The sequence below is a fragment of the Anser cygnoides genome, chromosome W, assembly GCF_040182565.1.
Source record: "Anser cygnoides isolate HZ-2024a breed goose chromosome W, Taihu_goose_T2T_genome, whole genome shotgun sequence".
Taxonomy (NCBI): domain Eukaryota; kingdom Metazoa; phylum Chordata; class Aves; order Anseriformes; family Anatidae; genus Anser; species Anser cygnoides.
Window position 1 is genome coordinate 15,282,727 of NC_089911.1, and position 21,511 is coordinate 15,304,237.

Genomic DNA, 21,511 nt, shown 5'->3' on the forward strand with positions numbered 1-21,511 from the left:
GGGGTCAGCTATCCCGACTGTGCCCCAGCTGTGTTCTGGCAGAGTACGTCCCTGGACTGCAAGAGTTGCAGGTGTCCCTGTACTACAAATAACAGTGATGCGTATTCGTATCTAAAATGCCTGGAATACTATGGAATTCCCAGTACAGATATCTCTGACAATTGAATGTTTTACACCTGAGAAGTCATATGACTGTGAATGAGAAACAAATGGAGGTCTCAGATAACTACAAGGAGAAAAAGTGGAGTGCCTGTGCCTGTGAAGTGTTTGGTATGGGTCCTAACAGAGGCATGATAAAGCACTTCAGAGAAGTGAAAATCCCTATTTTGTTCCAGAATAGTTTTCTAATCTGTTCTGCTCTGAAACAAGAAGAGTGAACTGATTTTACTTTGCAGAAACAAACTGAAACACCATTCTGGGAAGGTCTTTTTTGAACAGGTTGAATAACAAACAAACATATGCTCTTTCCCAAAGTCCAGGAATCACAGAATCACAGAAAGGTTTGGTTGGAAGGGACCTTACAGACCACCCAGCTCCAACCCCCTCCCATGGGCAGGGACACCTCCCACCAGACCAGGTTGCCCAAAGCCCCATCCAGCCTGGCCTTGAGCACCTCCAGGGACGGGGCATCCACAGCTTCTCTGGGAACTTGTGCCAGTGCCTCACCACCCTCACAGTGAAGAATTTCCTCCTCATATCTAATCTAAATCTACCCTTTTGTATTAGGAAGATAGTGTCCTGTGGGAGCAAGGGTCAGAATCTCTATAGCAGTAGACAAAGGGTATTGCAACAAGGGAATAACAGATAAGAAGGAGAGATGGTTTTTGTATTTTTCTACCAAGCTTTTGCAGGAAGCCTTCTGTCCCCATCCTGGGCAGATAACAATACTTTTTACTGTACTGCTCTGTATTAGAGGAATTTGCTGTCCTGGCACAGTGATAATCAGAAGAGGATGTCGGTCTGTGTAAAGAGCAGTAAAAGTTAAAACAGCATTTGCAGGATGACTGCTGTTTAGGGTGCAGTAATGGGGCAGAAAGGAGTCTCGGTGTTCTGAGGCTGACAGATACGCTGGTTCCTTGCCATTTCCCACCTTTAAACAATTAAAGCTACCGGGACCTTCTGACAGAAAGGCTGAACAAGAGTTCCCTGTAATAAAGTTTCTCCGCGGTTTTATTTTTTTGTTTTGTTTTGTTTTAGGAACTAATTCTCTTCTCCCCACCCCACCTCGTGACGAGGAGCGGCCGTGACGCGCGCGCAGCTCTCCCTTCCTCCCTTCTCACGCGCTCCCAGCCCAGGTGAGTTCCGCGCGGCTCCACCACATGGACATGGCCGCCCCCGGCCCGGCACGGCGCCCTCACAGCGTGGGCTGCGCCTCGGGGTCTGCCCCTCTGCCCCCGCTGGGCGCAGGGGTAGCTCCGGAGGCTCCGAGTACCCGTGCGGCCGGCCCGAGCTCGCCCCTTGCCGAATGAAATCACGCAGCCTCGCTGCCTGCGGCCGGGCCTTTTGGGACGCGCTGCCAGCCTCGAATAATCTCTCAGGCGAGGGCCCCTCCTCCTGCCGGCCGGCATCAGCCGCGACCCGGCGTGCGGCGCCGCGCGGGCGGCTGCGGGGCGTGTGGTGGTTGTGGGAGTGCTCGGTGGGTGGGACGGGGGGCTCCTCTGTTATTCTCGTAGCCCGTGTTTATTACCTGCTTGCACGCTTCGTGTACAGCGGTTAATCACATTACAGGAGTTGCCTTCTGGCACGTGTGCGCGCTGGTGTGTGCAAATGCGCCTGCAAAGTGTTAACAGCACGCTGTTGTCATTGCCTGTTATGTAACGAAAGAGAAATTTTTACTTGACCCGAAGCAAAAAATTAATGCATCCTGTTTTGATATTATCATATATGTAAAAAGGAAAGCTGCTGTTGGGCTTTCTGGCACACCTAGCAACACAGCCTTCAGAACTGCCATCCTTTCAGGAGTGAAGTGCTCTGTGGAGCTGTCAAAGCAAAAAGTGCTTACAGATCTTGTTTGGCTTCTGTGTATTCACAGAATGACAATGCACTTCTGAGTATTCATATTTGTGTGTTTTCTTGAAGTGGTACTGCATTATCTCTTTCCCTTCTCCCTTTTATAGGGTTTATATGGGGAGGAGTATTACTGTTTTCTCCATGGGAGTGCACGTTGGAAGATAATTGCGTAGCATAGGCTTGCTGAACAACTGCTCTCCCCAGCCTGTTTCAATGTGGGCTTGTGTCCTGGTTCCAGTTAGGACAGAGTTAAGTAGCTCATAGTAGCTGGTAGGGTGCTATGTTTTGGATTAGGATGAGAAGAGCGCTGATAACATGCTGATGTTTTAATTGTTGCAGAGCAGTGTTTACACCAGGCCAAGGACTTTTCGGCTTCTCGCTCTGTCCTGCCAGCGAGCAGGCTGGGGGTGCAGCAGGAGCTGGGAGGGGACAGACCCAGGACAGCTGACCCAAACTGGCCAAAGGGGTATTCCATACCATCTGACGTCATGCTAAACAATATATAGGGGTAGCTGGCCGGGGTGGGGGGGCCGGCTGCTCGGGGATAGGCTGGGCATCGGTCAGCGGGTGGTGAGCAATTGCATTGTGCATCACGTGTTTTCTTACACATTATTATTGTTAATACTATTACCATTATCACTATTATTATTATTATTGTTATTATTATTTTCCTGTCTTAATAAACTGTCTATCTCAACTCACAGGCTTCACTTTCCCGTTTCTCTCCCCCATCCCAGAGAGGGAGGGGGGAGGGTGAGCGAACGGCTGTGTGGTGTTTAGCTGCCAGCCGGGTTAAACCACAACAGTCCTCTTGGCGCCCAACGTGGGGCCCGAAGGGTTGAGATATCGACAAATCTGACCAGAGTGTGTTAAACTAAAATTGGTATAAGTATTGGACCTGCTTAATAGTTGCTAGTCACGATGTTGATTGCCTTAATCTCCAGTCTGCTGTACCTGTATTCCAAATTGAGTTTTATGGTGCGTTACTTTCTGTATGTGCTCCCTGTTGCACTGTTTATCCTTTCCGGGCCCTGGTTTAAGATTGTTATGGTACTGTGCGGTGTAGCAATGGCTTATGAAATGATGAAATATCTGGTCACGACTTTAACCTGGTATTTGTACTCAGCACTGACGTCGACTCTATACTTTGGAACCCATATCTCGGAAACTATTAGCAATTACACCTATTGCCTGTTTTCGTTAGGGAGCCAATCTGTGAAGGGGACAGGGGAAGACATGTTTCCCTACCTGTTCACTCTCCCTTTCTCCTTCACCACCACCCTCTTATCCCCCGAGCTAGTTACGGTGGCTCTCCGAGATGTTGAATATCCTTGGGATACTCAGACCAGCCTGCTCTTGTTGTTATGTCTCCTGAATGCGCTTCAGATTTTGTGGAGGGTTAAACAACTACTTAGGAATCTCATCCGGAGATCTGTCTTGAGGCGGGATAGTTGCGAGTGGCAGGGAGTGTGGGAGGATATGGGCAGGTTTCTAGAGCAGTGGTCACCTCCAGTGTTTTGGACATTCACCCCTGAACAACTGCAAAATCCTAAAAAGCTGGCAGAATGCTTGAAAAAAAGGTGTCATGACTCTGGCAGTTCCAAAGTGACACAAATCACTGTAGCGTGCTGGGGTCTGGCTTGTGCCTATCGAGCTGCAATTGATGCTACTAGCAACCTAGCTCCAGCTCCTGCAGCCGTTCCAGCTCCAGCTCCTGCAGCCACTCCAGTTCCAGCTCCTGCAGCCGCTCCAGTTCCAGCTCCTGCAGCCGCTCCAGTTCCAGCTCCTGCAGCCGCTCCAGCTCCAGCTCCTGCAGCCGCTCCAGCTCCTGCAGCCGCTCCAGCTCCAGCTCCTGCAGCCGTTCCAGTTCCAGCTCCTGCAGCCGCTCCAGCTCCTGCAGCCGCTCCAGTTCCAGCTCCTGCAGCTATTCCAGCTCCAGCTCCTGCAGCCGCTCCAGCTCCTGCAGCCGTTCCGGCTCCTGCAGCCGCTCCAGCTCCAGCCCCTGCAGCCACTCCAGCTCCAGCTCCTGCAGCCGCTCCAGCTAATGCAGCTACTCCAGCTCCAGCTCCTGCAGCCGCTCCAGCTCCTGCAGCCGCTCCAGCTCCTGCAGCCGCTCCAGCTCCAGCTCCTGCAGCCGCTCCAGCTCCAGCTCCTGCAGCCGCTCCAGCTCCTGCAGCCGTTCCGGCTCCTGCAGCCGCTCCAGCTCCAGCTCCTGCAGCCGCTCCAGCTCCAGCTCCTGCAGCCGTTCCGGCTCCTGCAGCCGCTCCAGCTCCAGCTCCTGCAGCCGCTCCAGCTCCAGCCCCTGCAGCCGCTCCAGCTCCTGCAGCTGCCCCAGCTCGTGCAGCTGCTCCCACTCCTGTGTCTGGGTCAGAGAAACGAGCTGTAGCAGTGCAAGTTGACCCCGCAGAGGGTATTCCAACCCCTGTGGCAGACCCTGTGTCTGGGTCAGAGAAACGAGCTGTAGCAGTGCAAGTTGACCCCGCAGAGGGTATTCCAACCCCTGTGGCAGACCCTGTGTCTGGGTCAGAGAAACGAGCTGTAGCAGTGCAAGTTGCCCCTGTAGACAAGGTGAAGAAATGGTATAGAGGCTCAGGTCGTTTAAAACGCAGACAGTCTTCTGCTAGGTCTGGGCGTAGTGAAGACGAGGCTGGGCCATCAAAGGTGCAGGAGACTGAAGATGAGGATGAGAATGGCGAAAAATCAACAGTAACTACCCGGACTCCATACCAGCCATCAAAGGTGCACGAGACTGAAGATGAGGATGAGGATGTCGGAAAATCAACAGTAACTACCCGGACTCTACACCGGCCATCAAAGGTGCAGAAGACTGAAGATGAGGATGAGGATGTCGAAAAATCAACAGTAATTACCCGGACTCTATACCAGCGTGAGCTACGAGATGTGCAAAAAGATTTTGGTCGCTGTATAGGCGAGCAGCTTGTCACCTGGCTGCTCCGGTGCTGGGACACGGGAGCCAATTATGTGGAATTGGAGGGCAAGGAAGCCAGGCGGCTGGGATCCCTTGCTAGGGACGCATGCATTGACAAAGCAATTGGAGATGGAGCACAATCTCGCAGCCTCTGGAGGCGTCTCCTGTCAGCTGTGAAGGAAAGGTATCCCTTCAAGGAAGAACTTGTATGTTTACCAAGCAAATGGACCACCATGGAGAAGGGAATTCAGTACCTGAGGGAATTGGCCGTACGGGAAGTAATTTATAAGGACCTAGACGACGCACAAACATCCGCAGATCCAGATGCAGTCCGGTGTACACTACCCATGTGGCGGAAGTTTGTACAGAGTGCACCATCATCATATGCCAGCTCATTGGCAATAATAGCCTGGAAAGCGGAGGAGAATCCCACAGTGAATGAAGTGACTAAAATACTCCGGCAGTACGAAGGAAATCTCTCCTCTTCCCTAAAGGCCTGTGTCTCAGCTGTGGAGAAACTCTCTGAAGAGGTCCACCAACTTAAAGAGAATTTATCTTCCCCTCCACCTGAACGAACCAGTGTCCACCAGCTAAAAGAGAATGCTTTAGAGAAACTTTCTGAAAAGATCCACCAACTTGAAGAAAGATTATCTTCCCCTTCACCTGAACGAACCAGTGTCCACCAGCTAAAAGAGAATGCTTTGGAGAAACTTTCTGAAAAGATCCACCAACTTGAAGAAAGATTATCTTCCCCTTCACCTGAACGAACCAGTGTCCACCAGCTAAAAGAGAATACCTTGGAGAAACTTTCTGAAAAGATCCACCAACTTGAAGAGAGATTATTTTCCTCCCCACCTGTACAAACCAGTGTCTCAGCTATTAGGGGTAAACGTTCATCTATGCAAGGAAGACAATATGGTGGGCACACACACCGCGCCACCCTGTGGTTTTACCTACGTGACCATGGAGAGGACATGAGAAAATGGGATGGAAAATCTACTGCGACCCTAGAGGCACGGGTACGTGAATTGCAAAGGAAAACAATTGGGAAAAAGGAGTTCTCTGAAAGGTTTGCTGCTCCAACTTCCAGCAGGCAGTCCTTTAAACACGGAAATGAAGATTCTGACCAGGACTAGAGGGGCCCTGCCTCCAGCCAGGGGGAGGAAAGGGACAATCGATTTTATTGGACTGTGTGGATTCGATGGCCTGGCACGTCAGACGCACAGAAGTATAAGGCTTTGGTAGACACCGGTGCACAATGTACTCTAATGCCATCAAGCTATAAAGGGCCAGAGCCCATCTGTATTTATGGTGTGACGGGGGGATCCCAGCAGTTAACTGTATTGGAGGCTGAAGTGAGTCTAACCGGTAATGAGTGGCAAAAGCACCGTATTGTGACTGGCCCAGATGCTCCGTGCATCCTTGGCATAGACTATCTTAGAAGAGGATATTTCAAGGACCCAAAAGGGTTCCGCTGGGCTTTTGGCATAGCTGCTTTGGAGACAGAGGACATTAAACAGTTGTCTACCTTGCCTGGTCTCTCAGAGGACCCTTCTGTTGTGGGGTTGCTGAGGGTTGAAGAACAGCAAGTGCCGATCGCTACCACAACTGTGCACCGGCGGCAATATCGCACCAACCGAGACTCCCTGAGTCCCATCCATAAGCTAATTCGTCAACTGGAGAGCCAAGGAGTGATCAGCAAGACTCATTCACCTTTTAATAGTCCCATATGGCCAGTGCGAAAGTCTAATGGTGAGTGGAGACTAACAGTGGACTATCGTGGCCTGAACGAAGTCACGCCACCACTGAGTGCTGCAGTGCCGGACATGCTAGAACTCCAGTATGAACTGGAATCAAAGGCAGCCAAGTGGTATGCCACAATTGATATCGCTAATGCATTTTTCTCCATCCCTCTAGCAGCACAGTGCAGGCCACAGTTTGCTTTCACTTGGAGGGGAGTCCAATATACTTGGAATCGGCTGCCCCAGGGGTGGAAACACAGCCCTACCATTTGCCATGGACTGATCCAGTCTGCGCTGGAGCAGGGGGAAGCTCCTGAACACCTGCAGTACATCGATGACATCATTGTGTGGGGTGACACTGCAGAAGAAGTTTTCGAGAAAGGGAAGAAAATAGTCCAAATCCTTCTGAAGGCCGGTTTTGCCATAAAACAGAATAAAGTTAAAGGACCTGCACGAGAGATCCAGTTTTTAGGAATAAAATGGCAAGATGGACGTCGTCAAATCCCAATGGATGTGATCAACAAGATAACAGCTATGTCTCCACCAACTAGCAAAAAAGAAACACAAACTTTCCTAGGTGTCGTGGGGTTTTGGAGAATGCATATTCCAAATTACAGTCTGATTGTAAACCCGCTCTACCAAGTAACCCGTAAGAAGAATGCTTTTGAATGGGGCCCTGAGCAACGACAAGCCTTTGAACAAATTAAGCAGGAAATAGTTCATGCAGTAGCCCTCGGGCCAGTCCGAACAGGACCAGATGTAAAGAATGTGCTCTACACCGCAGCCGGAGAGAATGGTCCCACCTGGAGCCTCTGGCAGAAAGAACCTGGGGAAACTCGAGGTCGACCCCTGGGGTTTTGGAGTCGGGGATACAGAGGATCTGAGGCCCGCTATACTCCAACTGAAAAGGAGATATTGGCAGCATATGAAGGAGTTCGATCTGCTTCGGAAGTGGTCGGTACTGAAGCGCAGCTCCTCCTGGCACCCCGACTGCCGGTACTAGGCTGGATGTTCAAAGGAAGGGTCCCCTCTACGCATCATGCAACTGATGCTACATGGAGCAAGTGGGTTGCACTGATTACTCAGCGGGCTCGAATAGGAAACCCCAGTCGCCCAGGAATCTTGGAGGTGATTATGGACTGGCCAGAAGGCAAATACTTTGGGATATCATCAGAGGAGGAGGTGGTTCGTGCTGAAGAAGCCCCCCTGTACAACAAGCTACCGGAAAATGAGAAGAAATATGCCTTGTTCACTGACGGGTCCTGTCGTATTGTGGGAAAGCATCGGAGATGGAAAGCTGCTGTATGGAGTCCTACACGACGAGTTGCAAAAGCTGCTGAGGGAGAAGGTGAATCGAGTCAGTTTGCAGAAGTAAAAGCCATTCAGCTGGCTTTAGATATTGCTGAACGAGAAAAGTGGCCAGTTCTCTATCTCTATACTGATTCATGGATGGTAGCAAATGCCCTGTGGGGGTGGTTACAGCAATGGAAGCAGAACAACTGGCAGCGCAGGGGCAAGCCCATCTGGGCTGCGGCATTGTGGCAAGATATTGCTGCCCAGGTAGAGAACCTGGTTGTAAAGGTACGCCATGTAGATGCTCATGTGCCCAAGAATCGGGCTACTGAAGAACACCAAAACAACCAGCAGGTGGATCAGGCTGCTAAGATTGAAGTGGCTCAGGTGGACCTGGACTGGCAACATAAAGGTGAATTATTTATAGCCCGATGGGCCCATGACACCTCAGGCCATCAAGGTAGAGATGCAACCTACAGATGGGCTCGTGATCGAGGGGTGGACCTGACCATGGACACTATAGCACAGGTTATTCATGACTGTGAAACATGTGCTGCAATCAAGCAAGCCAAACGGTCAAAACCTCTTTGGTATGGAGGACGATGGCTGAAATATAAATATGGAGAGGCCTGGCAGATTGATTACATCACACTCCCTCAAACCCGCAACGGCAAGCGCCACGTACTTACAATGGTGGAAGCAACCACCGGATGGCTGGAAACATATCCTGTGCCCCATGCCACCGCCCGGAACACTATCCTGGGCCTTGAAAAGCAAGTCCTATGGCGACATGGCACCCCAGAGAGAATTGAGTCAGACAACGGGACTCATTTCCGAAACAACCTTATAGACACTTGGGCCAAAGAACATGGTATTGAGTGGGTGTATCACATCCCCTATCATGCACCAGCCTCTGGAAAAGTTGAACGATACAATGGCCTGTTGAAGACTACACTGAAAGCAATGGGTGCTGGGACATTCAAAAATTGGGATACACATTTGGCAAAGGCCACCTGGTTAGTCAATACCAGGGGATCTGCCAACCGAGCTGGACCTGCCCAATCAAACCTGTTACGCACTGTAGAAGGGGATAAAGTTCCTGTAGTGCACGTAAGAAACATGCTGGGTAAAACAGTCTGGGCTACTCCTGCCTCAGGAAAAGGCAAACCCATTCGTGGAATTGCTTTTGCTCAGGGACCTGGATGCACTTGGTGGGTAATGCAAAAGAATGGGGAGGTCCGGTGTGTACCTCAAGGGGATTTGATACTGGGTGAGAATAGCCCATGAGTTGAATTGTAGTATGTTAATTATTATATAATACTGTATGTCATCACTACCATGATTGCTATATATCATAGATGAAAATGGTGATTAATTAGAATGTATTGGACAGAGTGTAACCTGAGCATGACATAAATGGTATGGAATAAGGGGTGGATATCTGTCCTGGTTCCAGTTAGGACAGAGTTAATTTTCCCTCATAGTAGCTGGTAGGGTGCTATGTTTTGGATTAGGATGAGAAGAGCGCTGATAACATGCTGATGTTTTAATTGTTGCAGAGCAGTGTTTACACCAGGCCAAGGACTTTTCAGCTTCTCGCTCTGTCCTGCCAGCGAGCAGGCTGGGGGTGCAGCAGGAGCTGGGAGGGGACAGACCCAGGACAGCTGACCCAAACTGGCCAAAGGGGTATTCCATACCATCTGACGTCATGCTAAACAATATATAGGGGTGGCTGGCCGGGGTGGGGGGGCCGGCTGCTCGGGGATAGGCTGGGCATCGGTCAGCGGGTGGTGAGCAATTGCATTGTGCATCACTTGTTTTCTTACACATTATTATTGTTAATACTATTACCATTATCACTATTATTATTATTATTATTGTTATTATTATTTTCCTGTCTTAATAAACTGTCTATCTCAACTCACCGGCTTCACTTTCCCGTTTCTCTCCCCCATCCCAGAGAGGGAGGGGGGAGGGTGAGCGAACGGCTGTGTGGTGTTTAGCTGCCAGCCGGGTTAAACCACAACATAATAAGATAGATAATTGCGTAGCATAGGCTTGCTGAACAACTGCTCTCCCCAGCCTGTTTCAATGTGGGCTTGGTAGTAATTCCTAAATTAGCACAAAGGAAAGTTATTTCCTGTTGTGGGAGAGTTCTGACTGTGCATGCTACAGGAATTCTAACTCTTGAGTAACTGAGCAGTGGAAACCCTGTGTGGGCATCAGACACTGCAGCAGAGATAATGAGCCCACTGTGTTTAGTGGAGTAACTTGGGTGAGAATTAATTTGAGGTTAGAGATAAGTATTTCACCGCAGTCTTCAAGTGTCCACAATATTTGGACAACAACAGCTAATCACATTTCAAACTTGACTCCCTTTTGTTAATCTGATTAAAGATACTGGTGGTAGAGTCTTCATCTGTCCTTTAGACTTCCTAAATGAGAGTTTTAATAAACTCTTAGCTTAAGAACAGCTGGGTAGGTTTCCTTCACCCTGGCTCAACAGTTGAGACCAAGTATATGTAGTTCTCCTAGAAAAAAGACATGACTCAAGTTGTAATTCTGTAGTGAACTGCTGTATTTCAAAGCCTGTTTCTTGCATCTGGCGTACTCGTATTGCTTAAACCAATGAAAAGCATTAGGAAACAAAGCTTTTGGACTTTTAAATTGTTAAAATAAAAAGGATCTCCTATATGCAAGAACAAACATCCTTAATCCCCTTGATCTGGTGGGGTTGATTATAAAGCAATTATTGGTTTGAAAGCCTGGTGTTTAAATGAAGTGGATATGAGGATGTCCTAACTCTGACATGCTTCTTTCATAGGCTGTGTAAGACTGAAGACCTGAAAAAATGGCATTAGCAGCAATTGATCCACAACAGGTATGTTTAAGATAGCCCAGTAGGGTTTTTAATGTATAGTTCAGAAAAATAGTCAATTAACCTCTTTCTCTTTAAACAGAACATTGTATCAAGGGTAGCAAACCTTCCTTTGGTGAGCTCCACCTATGATATGGTATCGACAGCCTATGTTACCACAAAGGATAACCATCCCTATCTGAAGTCAGTATGTGAGATAGCAGAGAAAGGAGTGAAGACAATTACTTCAGTAGCCATGACAAGTGCTATGCCTATCATCTAGAAACTGGAACCACAAAGTAAGGCAAAGATGGAGCTGTTGATACCTTTAATTCAACTGATTGCTTTATATATTAACATGTGCTTACAGTTGAGCACAGTCATGCTGGTCTGGAGTGTTATTTCAGCTAGCTGACAACCATCTCAACAAGCAAGGCTTGTTGAGTAACTTATTACAGATAGGTATGACTTGGGGGAGTGGTGGAATCCAGAGCCAAAGCTGATTCCAGCTTTCATAATACTGAACTGACTGGCTCCTTGTGATTTGCAAGGTGACTGTGTAGTTGCTTGTGCAACACCTTCCTCACCTTTCACCTACTTTCAAGTGTTTTGTGCTTTCTCTCTTGTAACTTGTGGTTAAATTTGGCAACTGTGTCAAAAGGCTGTTGTAACTAGAAGCCTTAGTTTCTTCAACTGGCAGTAGGCCAGGTGTTTCAACCTGTTACAACAGTTGCTTGTAAGGTATATGAACAGACTTCCTCTGCCTGCAAGTGAGCTTGCTTAAGGCACTGTAGACCAGCCTTCTTGTGGGGCTTTGCTACCTCAAATTCCCCTGAAAAGGGGAGAGAAGCTACTTTAAATGTGCTGCTGTGTGAGCTCCGTTTCAAAAACAAATAACAATTGGAGTTATTTATACTAAGGTAAAACAAAACCTAAAATCAACTGTTGAACTGTTGTAATCTCTTTTATAGTTGTAGTTGCCAACAACTACACGTGTATGGGTCTAGACAAAATTGAAGAGAGACTGCCTATACTGAATCAACCCACTGACAAGGTAAGTCTTCTCCATGTACATATGCTGAGCAGAAGATCTCTATACCTGTCTCTTTGCTGTTGATATGAAAAATGCAGTGAGGGGAGTTCCTGTAAGCTGCACTTGTTTCACAGCTTAGATGTAGTGAGGAGATGGAGTGCATTTCTGTAGAATCGTTTGCTTTTGGAAGGTCACTGAGCTATTTTTTATTTATTTATTTTTTTTACATTAGCCTGCTACTTGATATATCTGTAGCTGCTGTTCACTGGTGGGCATCCTGTAAAAACTTTTTCTTGCTCATTGTAAAACAAACTGATTTACATTCACTGAAGAGTGTTGAGCTGAAGGCTGCATGACAATCATATCTTTGTTTTGTCTATGTGCTTTCAGTGCAAGTTCTTCCTAGATAATACTTGTATGAGCCTTAATATAATTCTGTTTCCTGGATTATGTAGCTCTTTTTATCAAATATTTTTAGTGAATCAACCTATTTTCATTGTCAGGCTGTTGCCAATGCTAAGGATGTAGTTGTTGGAGCCAGAGAAGCTGTAACAACCACTGTGACTGGTGCCAAGGAAACTGTTGCTCACACAATCACTGGAGTTGTGGGCAAGACTAAAGAAGCGATGCAAGACAGTGTAGAAATGACCAAGTCCGTTGTTAATGGTGGCATTAACACTGTCTTGAGAAGTCGTGTGGTGCAGATGGAGAGCACTGTCCATTCCACTGCTCACACTAAATCAGAGACCCTAGTGGACCAGTATCTCCCACTCACAGAAGCAAAACTAGGTAAGAACAATTCAGGTTTAATTTTGATGGTATACATGTATTGGAGAGAAACAAGCAGTCATCCATTTATTACCTCATAGCAGGGAGGGAGCATGTGCTTCCCAAACTGTCTTTGGCCTTCCTGGTTGTAATAGCGTTTTCTTGACAGGCAAGCAGAATGAACCTAAGGGTTACATGTGTGCCTGTCAACCAAACCTGCTGTTAAAGGACTACTAAACAAATCCAATATTCAGTTATTATGAAGCAAATGAAATATCGTCAGGCCTCTTAAGTGTTGTTCCACTGGTCAATCTGCTCCCTTTCCACTTTTCTAGAAGAAGAAGCTGCAAAAGTTGAAGGTTTTGAACTTGGAGTTCAAAAGCCAAGTTACTATGTTCAGCTAGGATCTCTGTCATCAAAGGTCTGTGCACGTGCCTACCAGCAAGCCTTAAACAAAGTTAGAGATGCTAAACAGAAAAGCCAGGAGACGATTTCTCAGCTCCACCATACTGTTAATCTGGTAAGTTCAAGTTCTCACTTTAGATATAAAATCGTTGGTATAGCTTTCGAATGTAGAGAACAAACAGGGAAAAATCAGATAGCTGTGACTAAATTGATTTTCAAAATATAAAGCACTTCCCAATGGAGCTTTTTACCACCAGTCAGGAGAAGTCCTAAATCAAGTTGATCTGTAAAAACAGACCAATTACTTGTAACTTTAAGCACTGCATAAATAGAAGTAATGTTTAAAAGGTGTTTTTGTTGTAAAGGGTCAGTTCTGACACATTTATTCATTGAAGAAAGTGTCTTGCAATTTAGAAACACTTCAGTGCTTTACTTCAGTCTTTATATTAACAAAATGTAGGATTCTTCATGGGCTTGCTATTCTTGCTGTGGGTATCTCTGAGCATTCCTGAGTGCTTCAGTCATCTGATCCTAACTATGTACCTTTATGTACAGCACAAACTGTACATAGTTATGGTCTTCTATATACTTAGAGCTCCATGTATACGAGTTCAGTGGGGAAGGATGAAATAGTTGAGGTGTAGAGGGGTAGACTACATAACATCTTGAAACTGCTTCTAGCTTTTTCTGTGGAGAAGGAGCATATCCTTATGTTCTCCAAAGCCTTTCGTTTGAACTTTAAGTGTTTAAAAAAAAAATACAAAGCTGGTATTTTAGGGTAGCCCTAATAGAACTGTTTGGACTCTTACTTTACTTCCTTGTTTGGCTGTATTTCAGATCGAGTATGCCAGAAAGAACGTGAATAGTGCCAATCAGAAACTTCTTAATGCTCAGGAAAAACTCTGTCAATCCTGGGCAGAATGGAAGAAATATACAGGTCAAAATGATGGTGATGAGTCGCATAGTGCTGAGGTAAATAGATGTAAATGTAAACTGGAAATAAATGGACTGCATACTGTCGAGGTAACACTGGCTAACTAACAGTCCCCAAAGTGCACAGCATCTCATTTTAACAGCACAGAATGCTTCTATACAAAAGTGGAATCTAAATGATGAAGTTCAGGCATCTGCCATTTCCTCTTATGAAAAGCAGAGGACATCCTAACTCTTAAATGAGCCTACTTCCTGCAAACACTAAAGGGTTATTCTCCTTTCAAGAGAATCCTCATTCTGCGAACTTGTTGGGATATTAACCATATCTAGACCAGCTAGGATTCACTTATCTCATATGGCCAGACTGGAAATAGCAATTCCTCAGCATAAAGCAGCCTGAGGAACAGACTCACTGAGTCTTATAGAGCTTTGAATAGCGGTTCATCCACTAGAATACTCCTCTGCTTTAACTTGCTATCCAGAGTTGATACAAGAGCTTCCTTATCTGTTGTTGGGTAGATACTACCAATGCTTCTGTTCCAAAGTACTTGAACATTGGAGAAATCAAGTACTTTGAAGCTGTCTGTTACTCTTCTTGCTTAATCCTTATGTTATCTGCTGTATCTTACTTTCACCCCTTTTACTTTGCTTCCTTGTCTCTTAAATAACATAAAACTGCTACAGTCACAAAAAGATACTGACAGGCGATTATTATGTTTTTGTTTCCAGCACATAGAGTCGAGAACTCTAGCTATTGCACAGAGCCTCACTCAGCAGCTTCAGACCACTTGCCTCACACTGGTCTCAAGCCTACAGGGTCTGCCACAGAATGTGCAGGACCAGGTTTACAGTGTTGGGTCAATGGCAGGTGATGTCTACCAGATCTTCCAGTCAGCATCCTCTTTTCCAGAACTATCAGACAGCTTTTTTGCTACTAGCAAAGGACAACTAAAGAAAATGAAAGAGTCTCTGGATGATGTGATGGATTATCTTGTTAACAACACGCTGCTCAACTGGCTGGTAGGTCCCTTTTACCCACAACTGCCTGGCATTCAGCATGCTGAGAGCAAAGGTGAAGGGGAGAAAAATTCCAGCCAGGAAGACAAACAGCTTGAACACCTTATTGAGTAAACTGCATAGCATACATGTACTCTGCAGACTGACCAAACAAGTGACTAACAACTGTAGCTGTCAAAAAGCTTTAGGGAAAAAACTTACGAGTGGGGAAGTGATTTAGAGAGGACACTCTCCTATAAATGCATTGTATTGTCCTGAGTAGTAAAGACACTCTAAAACAAACAGAAGTGCCTAAATACTGGCAGCTTACAGTTGTCAAGATGCCTTGTTTGTACAGTTGAGAAACCTCACTATGCTTATTAATGGTAGTAATATCCTTACTCTAAATGATTCTTATCCCAGCTGAAAGCATTTGATCTGCTGCTTAATCTCTACCAGAGTAATATAAAAGCCTTACATGCTATGAAATGCCTTTAAAAGCCTTGCATTCTAGCGAGGTATGCCTGAATTCTGTACTTGCTGCAGATCATGCATTTGATTATTTTTTTAATGACTGTCTCAAATTGAACTGTTACATGATTCATGAGGATTCTGTGAGGGCAGAATTCCAAAGCTGAAAGTGGGGTTTCTGACTGAGTCAGCTGGAGTTGAATGCTGTGACAGTGCTAATATTAACGATATAAACTTACTATTGTATTACACAGTAACCTGACCAAATCATTATCAAAGTATATTTTTGACAGTATAAAGACAAGATTCATGCTGTTCATACTCAGGTGCCTGCTGTTGTATGCTTTTTGTAGCCAACTTTTTGTAATACATTTTGTACCTTAGTAATAAATGCTTCAGCAGCCAAAGTCTGTCTCCATTTGTATGGTGTGTAAAACATAACTTGCTGTTCTGTGACTCCTTTAATCTGGGTCCAAGAGAAAGCAAGCTTGCAATGCAAATGAAGTAGACACATTGAAAATCTAAATCTATTTGTGTGCATAGATAACATTGCTGCAGTGTTTCCTTCTTCCCTTCCATTCAGTCTTTGCTTTACTGTTGCTTTTTTTGTGCTTACTGTTACCTGTCCAGACTGTGAACAGGTGGATGGCCTTACAGTGAGGAAAAAAGGATATAGGAAAGAAAAAATCAGTCTTCCCCATCTAGTAGATGTTGTCTGTATGAGACTCCCAGCTACCTGCCTTGGCTGCTGACTTGGTAGGAGTGTGTACTCTTCAACTGTCAATGCAAGCTTTAATCTTTTTTTTTTCTTTTACTTTATGTACCCTCTTTTGAACTTGAGTGACTAATGTGAATTAACACTCATCTACTTGAGTGGAGTTGTTCCCTAGTAACTTCTATAACTCCCTTCCCTTGATGAGAATTACTGTTACTTGGGAAAAAAGCTTTCTTGGTTTATTGCTGTCCAGGTAAGATGTGTTCTTGATGCATACCCTAGGCAACTGTGCATTGCAGTCATTTAATTTAGCAATGTTGGTCTCAGCTTCAAAGAAGTTGCTAAACAGTGTGAATCAAAACACTAAGTAACTCTGGGTAACTCTGTAAGTTACTCTGGCCTTTTAGAGCTGAAGTACAACTGGTGGTCACAACTAGAGCAATGCCTGGTTGTGTTTATGTGTTTGTGCTGATAGCCTGTTACACCAACACACTACAAAAACTCCTGCATTTTCGTACTGTGACTTTTTTCCCCACATAGAAACCACGTATACAGAATATTAAGTTTCCAACTCCCAGTGGAATAGGGAGCTCTTTCTTGGAAGAAGAGAAGGCTAAATAATGGTGAATTAGTATGTTCTTGGTTTATTGTACCCAGTACAAATCCTTGCATTTAGATTATTGGATCATCTTAATGAGGACAGCGCTGGGTGTTGGAACTGAACTGTAGTTTTTATGGCATGGATATCTTCTTGCTGGTAATTTAGTATAGCATGTCTCTAGTCTTTATTGCAATTAAGGGACTTCAGACAGAACATAACTTTTTCTAGCACAGGTAGAATGCCGATTAAATTGCCCACTGGAGGCATGGATGTCTTGGACATCTTCCAGAACCTGTGAACTGAAGCTGATGTGCGTTCTAATAACTGCTGAAAAATCTCACATGGAATGAAGAAAACCTAAAATATTAACAGAGCAGAACCTACTACACTATTCCATGCAAGGGTTCTGCAAGTTTTATGCTATTTCATTTCAGAAGATCTAACTCCATCTTACAGAGGAAAAGTACAAAGAAGGGTCATATCTAGCCCTATTCTTGCAAGAATTGTCTTATGGCTTTGTTTCAACTTCCTAGCAACTATGAAATGAGAGTACAATTAAACACAAAGGTGATACAGAAGTGAAAGTCCTTTATCTAAGCAAGCCCGTAACAGTGGAGGCTTTGCATTGATTTACTTAGACTGGGATTTACTTAGACTGGTGCAGGTGGCAGTGTGCTTTTAAAACAACTTAGTATGTTCAAAACTGAGATAAATGATACTGACACCAATGCTGTTTTACTCTCATGCACAGCTACACTCCCATTTAAAATTATTTAATGGCTATGAACATCTTACTAGTATATTTGTAAGCAGTTGACTCCTTTATGTGCGCACTAAGGATGTAAAGAGAGCATAAACTTAAATGGAAATGTTGATTATCCTATTATCAGTAGGAGAAACATGGACATAAGTAATAGAGGTGACATACCTATGCTGTAGTGAAAATTACCAATGGTCAGACATAGTTACTGAGCATGGTTATGTACCCTGCTCAGTCTAAATACAGAATTATAGAATCACAGAGTTGGGTTGGAAGGGACCTTAAAGGCCATCCAGTTCCAACCTCCCTCCCATGGGCAGGGACACCTCCCACCAGACCAGACTGCCCAAGGTCCCATCCAGCCTGGCCTTGAATACCTCCAGGGATGGGGCATCCACAGCTTCTCTGGGCAACCTGTGCCAGTGCCTCACCACCCTCTGAGTGAAGGTTTTCTTCCATATATCTGATCTAAATCTACCCTCTTTTAGTTTAAAGCCATTCCCCCTTATGCTATCACTCCACTCCCTGACAAAGAGTCCCTCCCCAGCTTTCCTGTAGGCCCCATTTAGGTACTGGAAGCCCCCATAAGGTCTCCCTGGAACGTCTCTTCTGCAGGCTGAACAACCCCGACTCCCTCAGCCTGTCTTTGTAGCAGAGGTGCTCTAGCCCTTTGGTCATCCTTGTGGCCCTCCTCTGGACCTGATCTAACAGGTCCATGTCCTTCTTCTGCTGGGGGCCCCAGGGTTGAACACAGGACTCCAGTTGGAGTCTCACAAGAGCAGAGAGGCAGAATCGCCTCTCTTGACCTGCTGGCTAGGCTTCTTTTGATGCAGCCCAGGATGCAGTTGACTTTTGTGTGCTGCAAGAATACTTTGCCAGCTCATTTGGAGTTTTTCATCCACCAACATCCCTGAGTCCCTCTCCTCAGAGCTGCTCTCAACTCATTCTCTCCCCTATATTTGTGCTGGGGATAAACCAGTTGGTTAAACTATCTATTTGGGCATATTTTTAAATGAATTTGCAAACGAACTCCAAATTCCCCAAGAGCTACTTTGCCTTAGACTTGTTACATATCTCCATTTGTACTATGATATGAGGTATGGGGTCATCTGCTGATAATGACAAAATATATTGTTTTTCTAAGTACAGTAATTAGAGATTTCGGTAAATGCAATAAGCAGAAAGATGCAGGATGATTCTTGCTGGTTGAAGAATGTGTTTCCCACATTCCTGCTGCCATTTGAGTTTTAGGAGAAGATTTAATACTGATTTAATTTTGAGCAAGCTTAGGCTCTCAAAGTGGTGTAGGCATTTCATTGTACTCATACTATTGCCTGATACATGGCATGCTGCTTAAAGTCTACCAAAGCTCAGTTTTAATTAATATTTTAATTAATATTTCTAAGTACCCGGTGTCCTACAGCCAACTACTCTCCAAGGAACTGAGTAATTCACATTCAGTGCTTCAATGCTGTCTACAGCCTGATAGCTGCAGTAGCAATCTTTCTCCTTTGGTGTGTTCTCTGTTCTTCTGGCATGTCTTCAGGGAAGGCAAAGCATAGACTTCTCTTTCGTATGTTTTTCCTAAAAATTGGTCATAAAATTGGTAAAATATTCCATAAAATTTCCATAAAATTGATCATAAGCAAGGTGTTTTGCAGTTACTGAATGAATTAAAAGTGCTTCTCCAGCCAGTACAGGCTGACCAGAGAAGCTGTGGATGCCCTATCCCTGGAAGTGTGCAAGGGCAGGTTGGATGGAGCTTTGGGCAACCTTATCTCTAGGCAGGTTCCTTTGTATAACCCATTGATCCCAAGGAAAGAAGAAAGGCAAAACAAGTTTAAAAACTTGTGGAAGGTGTCCGTGCCCATGGCAGAGGGGTTGGAACCAGATGATCTTTAAGGTCCCTTCCAACCCAAACCATTCCAGGATTCTGTGATTCTAAACGCTTAGAAGCCTCTTCAAGTCACTGCTTCTTCAGACATACAGAACCAAAGTCCCATGAGCAAGCACGTGATGATCCTGTCTGTCTTCAAGTATTCATCATATTACCAACATTAAACCTAACCATGAATCAAACTGTACATATATGAATTTTTCACTTGGGGTAGAAAACTTCTGGTTATGAGTAAATTGCTTAATTCTATCTCATTTTTCAGAAGAGGCAAAGTAATTTAAGTCCTGCTAATGGGACTTAAGCTCCTGAGTGTCTTAGCCAAGGTTTTTAGAAGTGTGTAACATCCATGTGTCCACTAATGTCTAACTATTTCTGAAACCCAGTAGCTGCTTAAAATACAGAATACAATATATGCAGTTGAAATAGAGGTCAGCGTATTTTTCCAGTTCCGGATATTTGTGTCCTTGGGAAAGGTTTGATGTGGTAGGCAGGCAGGGCAGTACAAAGCAGTCTATATCAAGCTTCTCTAGGCTTCTCCATTGTATAACCCATTGATCCCAAGGAAAGAAGAAAGGCAAAACAAGTTTAAAATCTTCAATTTTTAATTTTCTAGTCATTGTTTTCACTAAATGCACTCAGTGTGTTTAGCTCTGTTCCACTTCTACTACCAAATCCTGTCTTCCAAGCAACTGATTTAGATCTTGCATAATATTTGGTCTTAATGCTATATTTATGTTCAATGTGTGACTGATCATATTTCACTCCCTATTCAGTACTTTGGGTCTGATTTCTAGAGATGCTGAGCATCTTCATCTCCTGACTTCAGTCAGGAATACTGCACAAATTTATTTAGTTTTACTTTCGAATTGATTGAAATTTTGTTCCTATACAGGTTCCAGATTTCACTATTACAGACCTCTCTTCAGAGTCAGATGATATCCCAGACATTTTGGATTTGGATGAAGATCAACAAGACTTTTCACGCACAAATGGCCCATACACCACAGGGCAAAGAGTTGAATGAAGAAAAGCAGAAAAACATCTTTTTGATACAATGTATTTTTGCCATGTTTAACCTATATTTCTCCTTTTTGAAGCTGATCCTACCTAGCTTTGGACTTTTTAAAATCAGTGCTATTTCACTTAGCTGCATCAAAACTGATTATTACCCCTTGAGGATTACATGCTAGGTTAATTCATTAGCTTGTGTGTCACGCTCCTGCTCTATAAACCAGGTATAGCTTAGCCAGTGCATCCAACTGATCTAGTCTTTGTTAAATATTTGTATAGCTGTTTGTTCTCCTGTTGGCAACAGCCAAGAGAACACACCAGTGCTTTGCATAAAGGGCTGCCAACAAAAGGAGTTGATGAAGATTTGCCCACGAAGTTTCCCCTTTCAAGTCTACATGGAAAGCTCTTCTGCATCTACCTCTTTGCTGCTGGAAAGGACAGGAGGTTTTGGCTGTCTCAGATTCTCTCAGTTTTTTTTTTTTTGTTGGGCACTGTGCCTACAGAGATTAGAGTAGGGTCCCTTTGGGTGCTTTATCCAAGGATGCTTTATGCACAAAAGGATGCCCTTTCTCTCTACATGCCTTCTGCGTGCAAAAAATTTTGGTCATCCTGATAGTATTGGTTATGGGACCTGAGACTAGAAGAGGGTAAATGCTTAGAAAGGGATGTTCCTTCCAGAAGGAAGGACGGGAGCTAAAAATGAAAGGGGAAGACGTTGGAAAGAGCGAGGGAAAAGGGAAGAGACAGAAACAGGTTTGGACAATAGAAAAATAATTAAAAAAAATAATAATGACGGTCAAGAGAGGGAACCGAAGGTAGAGGTATTTCTGGTGTCAGCGATAATCTTTTTTTAACGAGGACCCGGGCTAGCTTCCTGTAGCAGCGGGGACGGTGGGCGCCCGGCGAGCAGCGCTCGCTGCACGTCTCTCTGGGGATCAGGCCGAGCCCGCGGCTGGGGGATGTGACGGGGCCGCCGGGCGGGCTGCTGCGAGAACTTCCGAGTCACGGAAATGCCTTGAAATAAAAGACTGAACTGCGCAGCCTGGTGTCCGCCTCGGGTCTGTGAGGGGATTAGCAAGGAATAAGGGCG

The 21,511-nt window shown here is 45.1% G+C and overlaps 1 protein-coding gene across 5 annotated transcripts; it reads left to right on the forward strand.

The window, feature by feature from the left end:
- Window positions 1–966: 966 nt before the first annotated feature.
- On the forward strand, window positions 967–21,459 carry LOC106048358 (perilipin-2). 5 transcript variants are annotated; one of them, XM_066987395.1, is made up of 9 exons: window positions 969–1,295; window positions 10,799–10,855; window positions 10,935–11,130; window positions 11,803–11,885; window positions 12,368–12,653; window positions 12,968–13,152; window positions 13,875–14,009; window positions 14,700–14,990; window positions 20,303–21,459. In XM_066987395.1, exons 4-9 carry the CDS (start codon window positions 11,829–11,831, stop codon window positions 20,432–20,434), a joined length of 1,086 nt encoding a protein of 361 aa, XP_066843496.1. In that variant the 5' UTR covers window positions 969–1,295; window positions 10,799–10,855; window positions 10,935–11,130; window positions 11,803–11,828; the 3' UTR covers window positions 20,435–21,459. The 5 variants fall into 5 exon arrangements, with proteins under 5 accessions (XP_066843497.1, XP_066843496.1, XP_066843494.1 ...); XM_066987396.1 differs by lacking the exon at window positions 10,935–11,130 and having other exon boundaries at window positions 967–1,295; XM_066987397.1 differs by lacking the exons at window positions 969–1,295; window positions 10,935–11,130 and having other exon boundaries at window positions 9,280–10,855.
- Window positions 21,460–21,511: the final 52 nt, after the last annotated feature.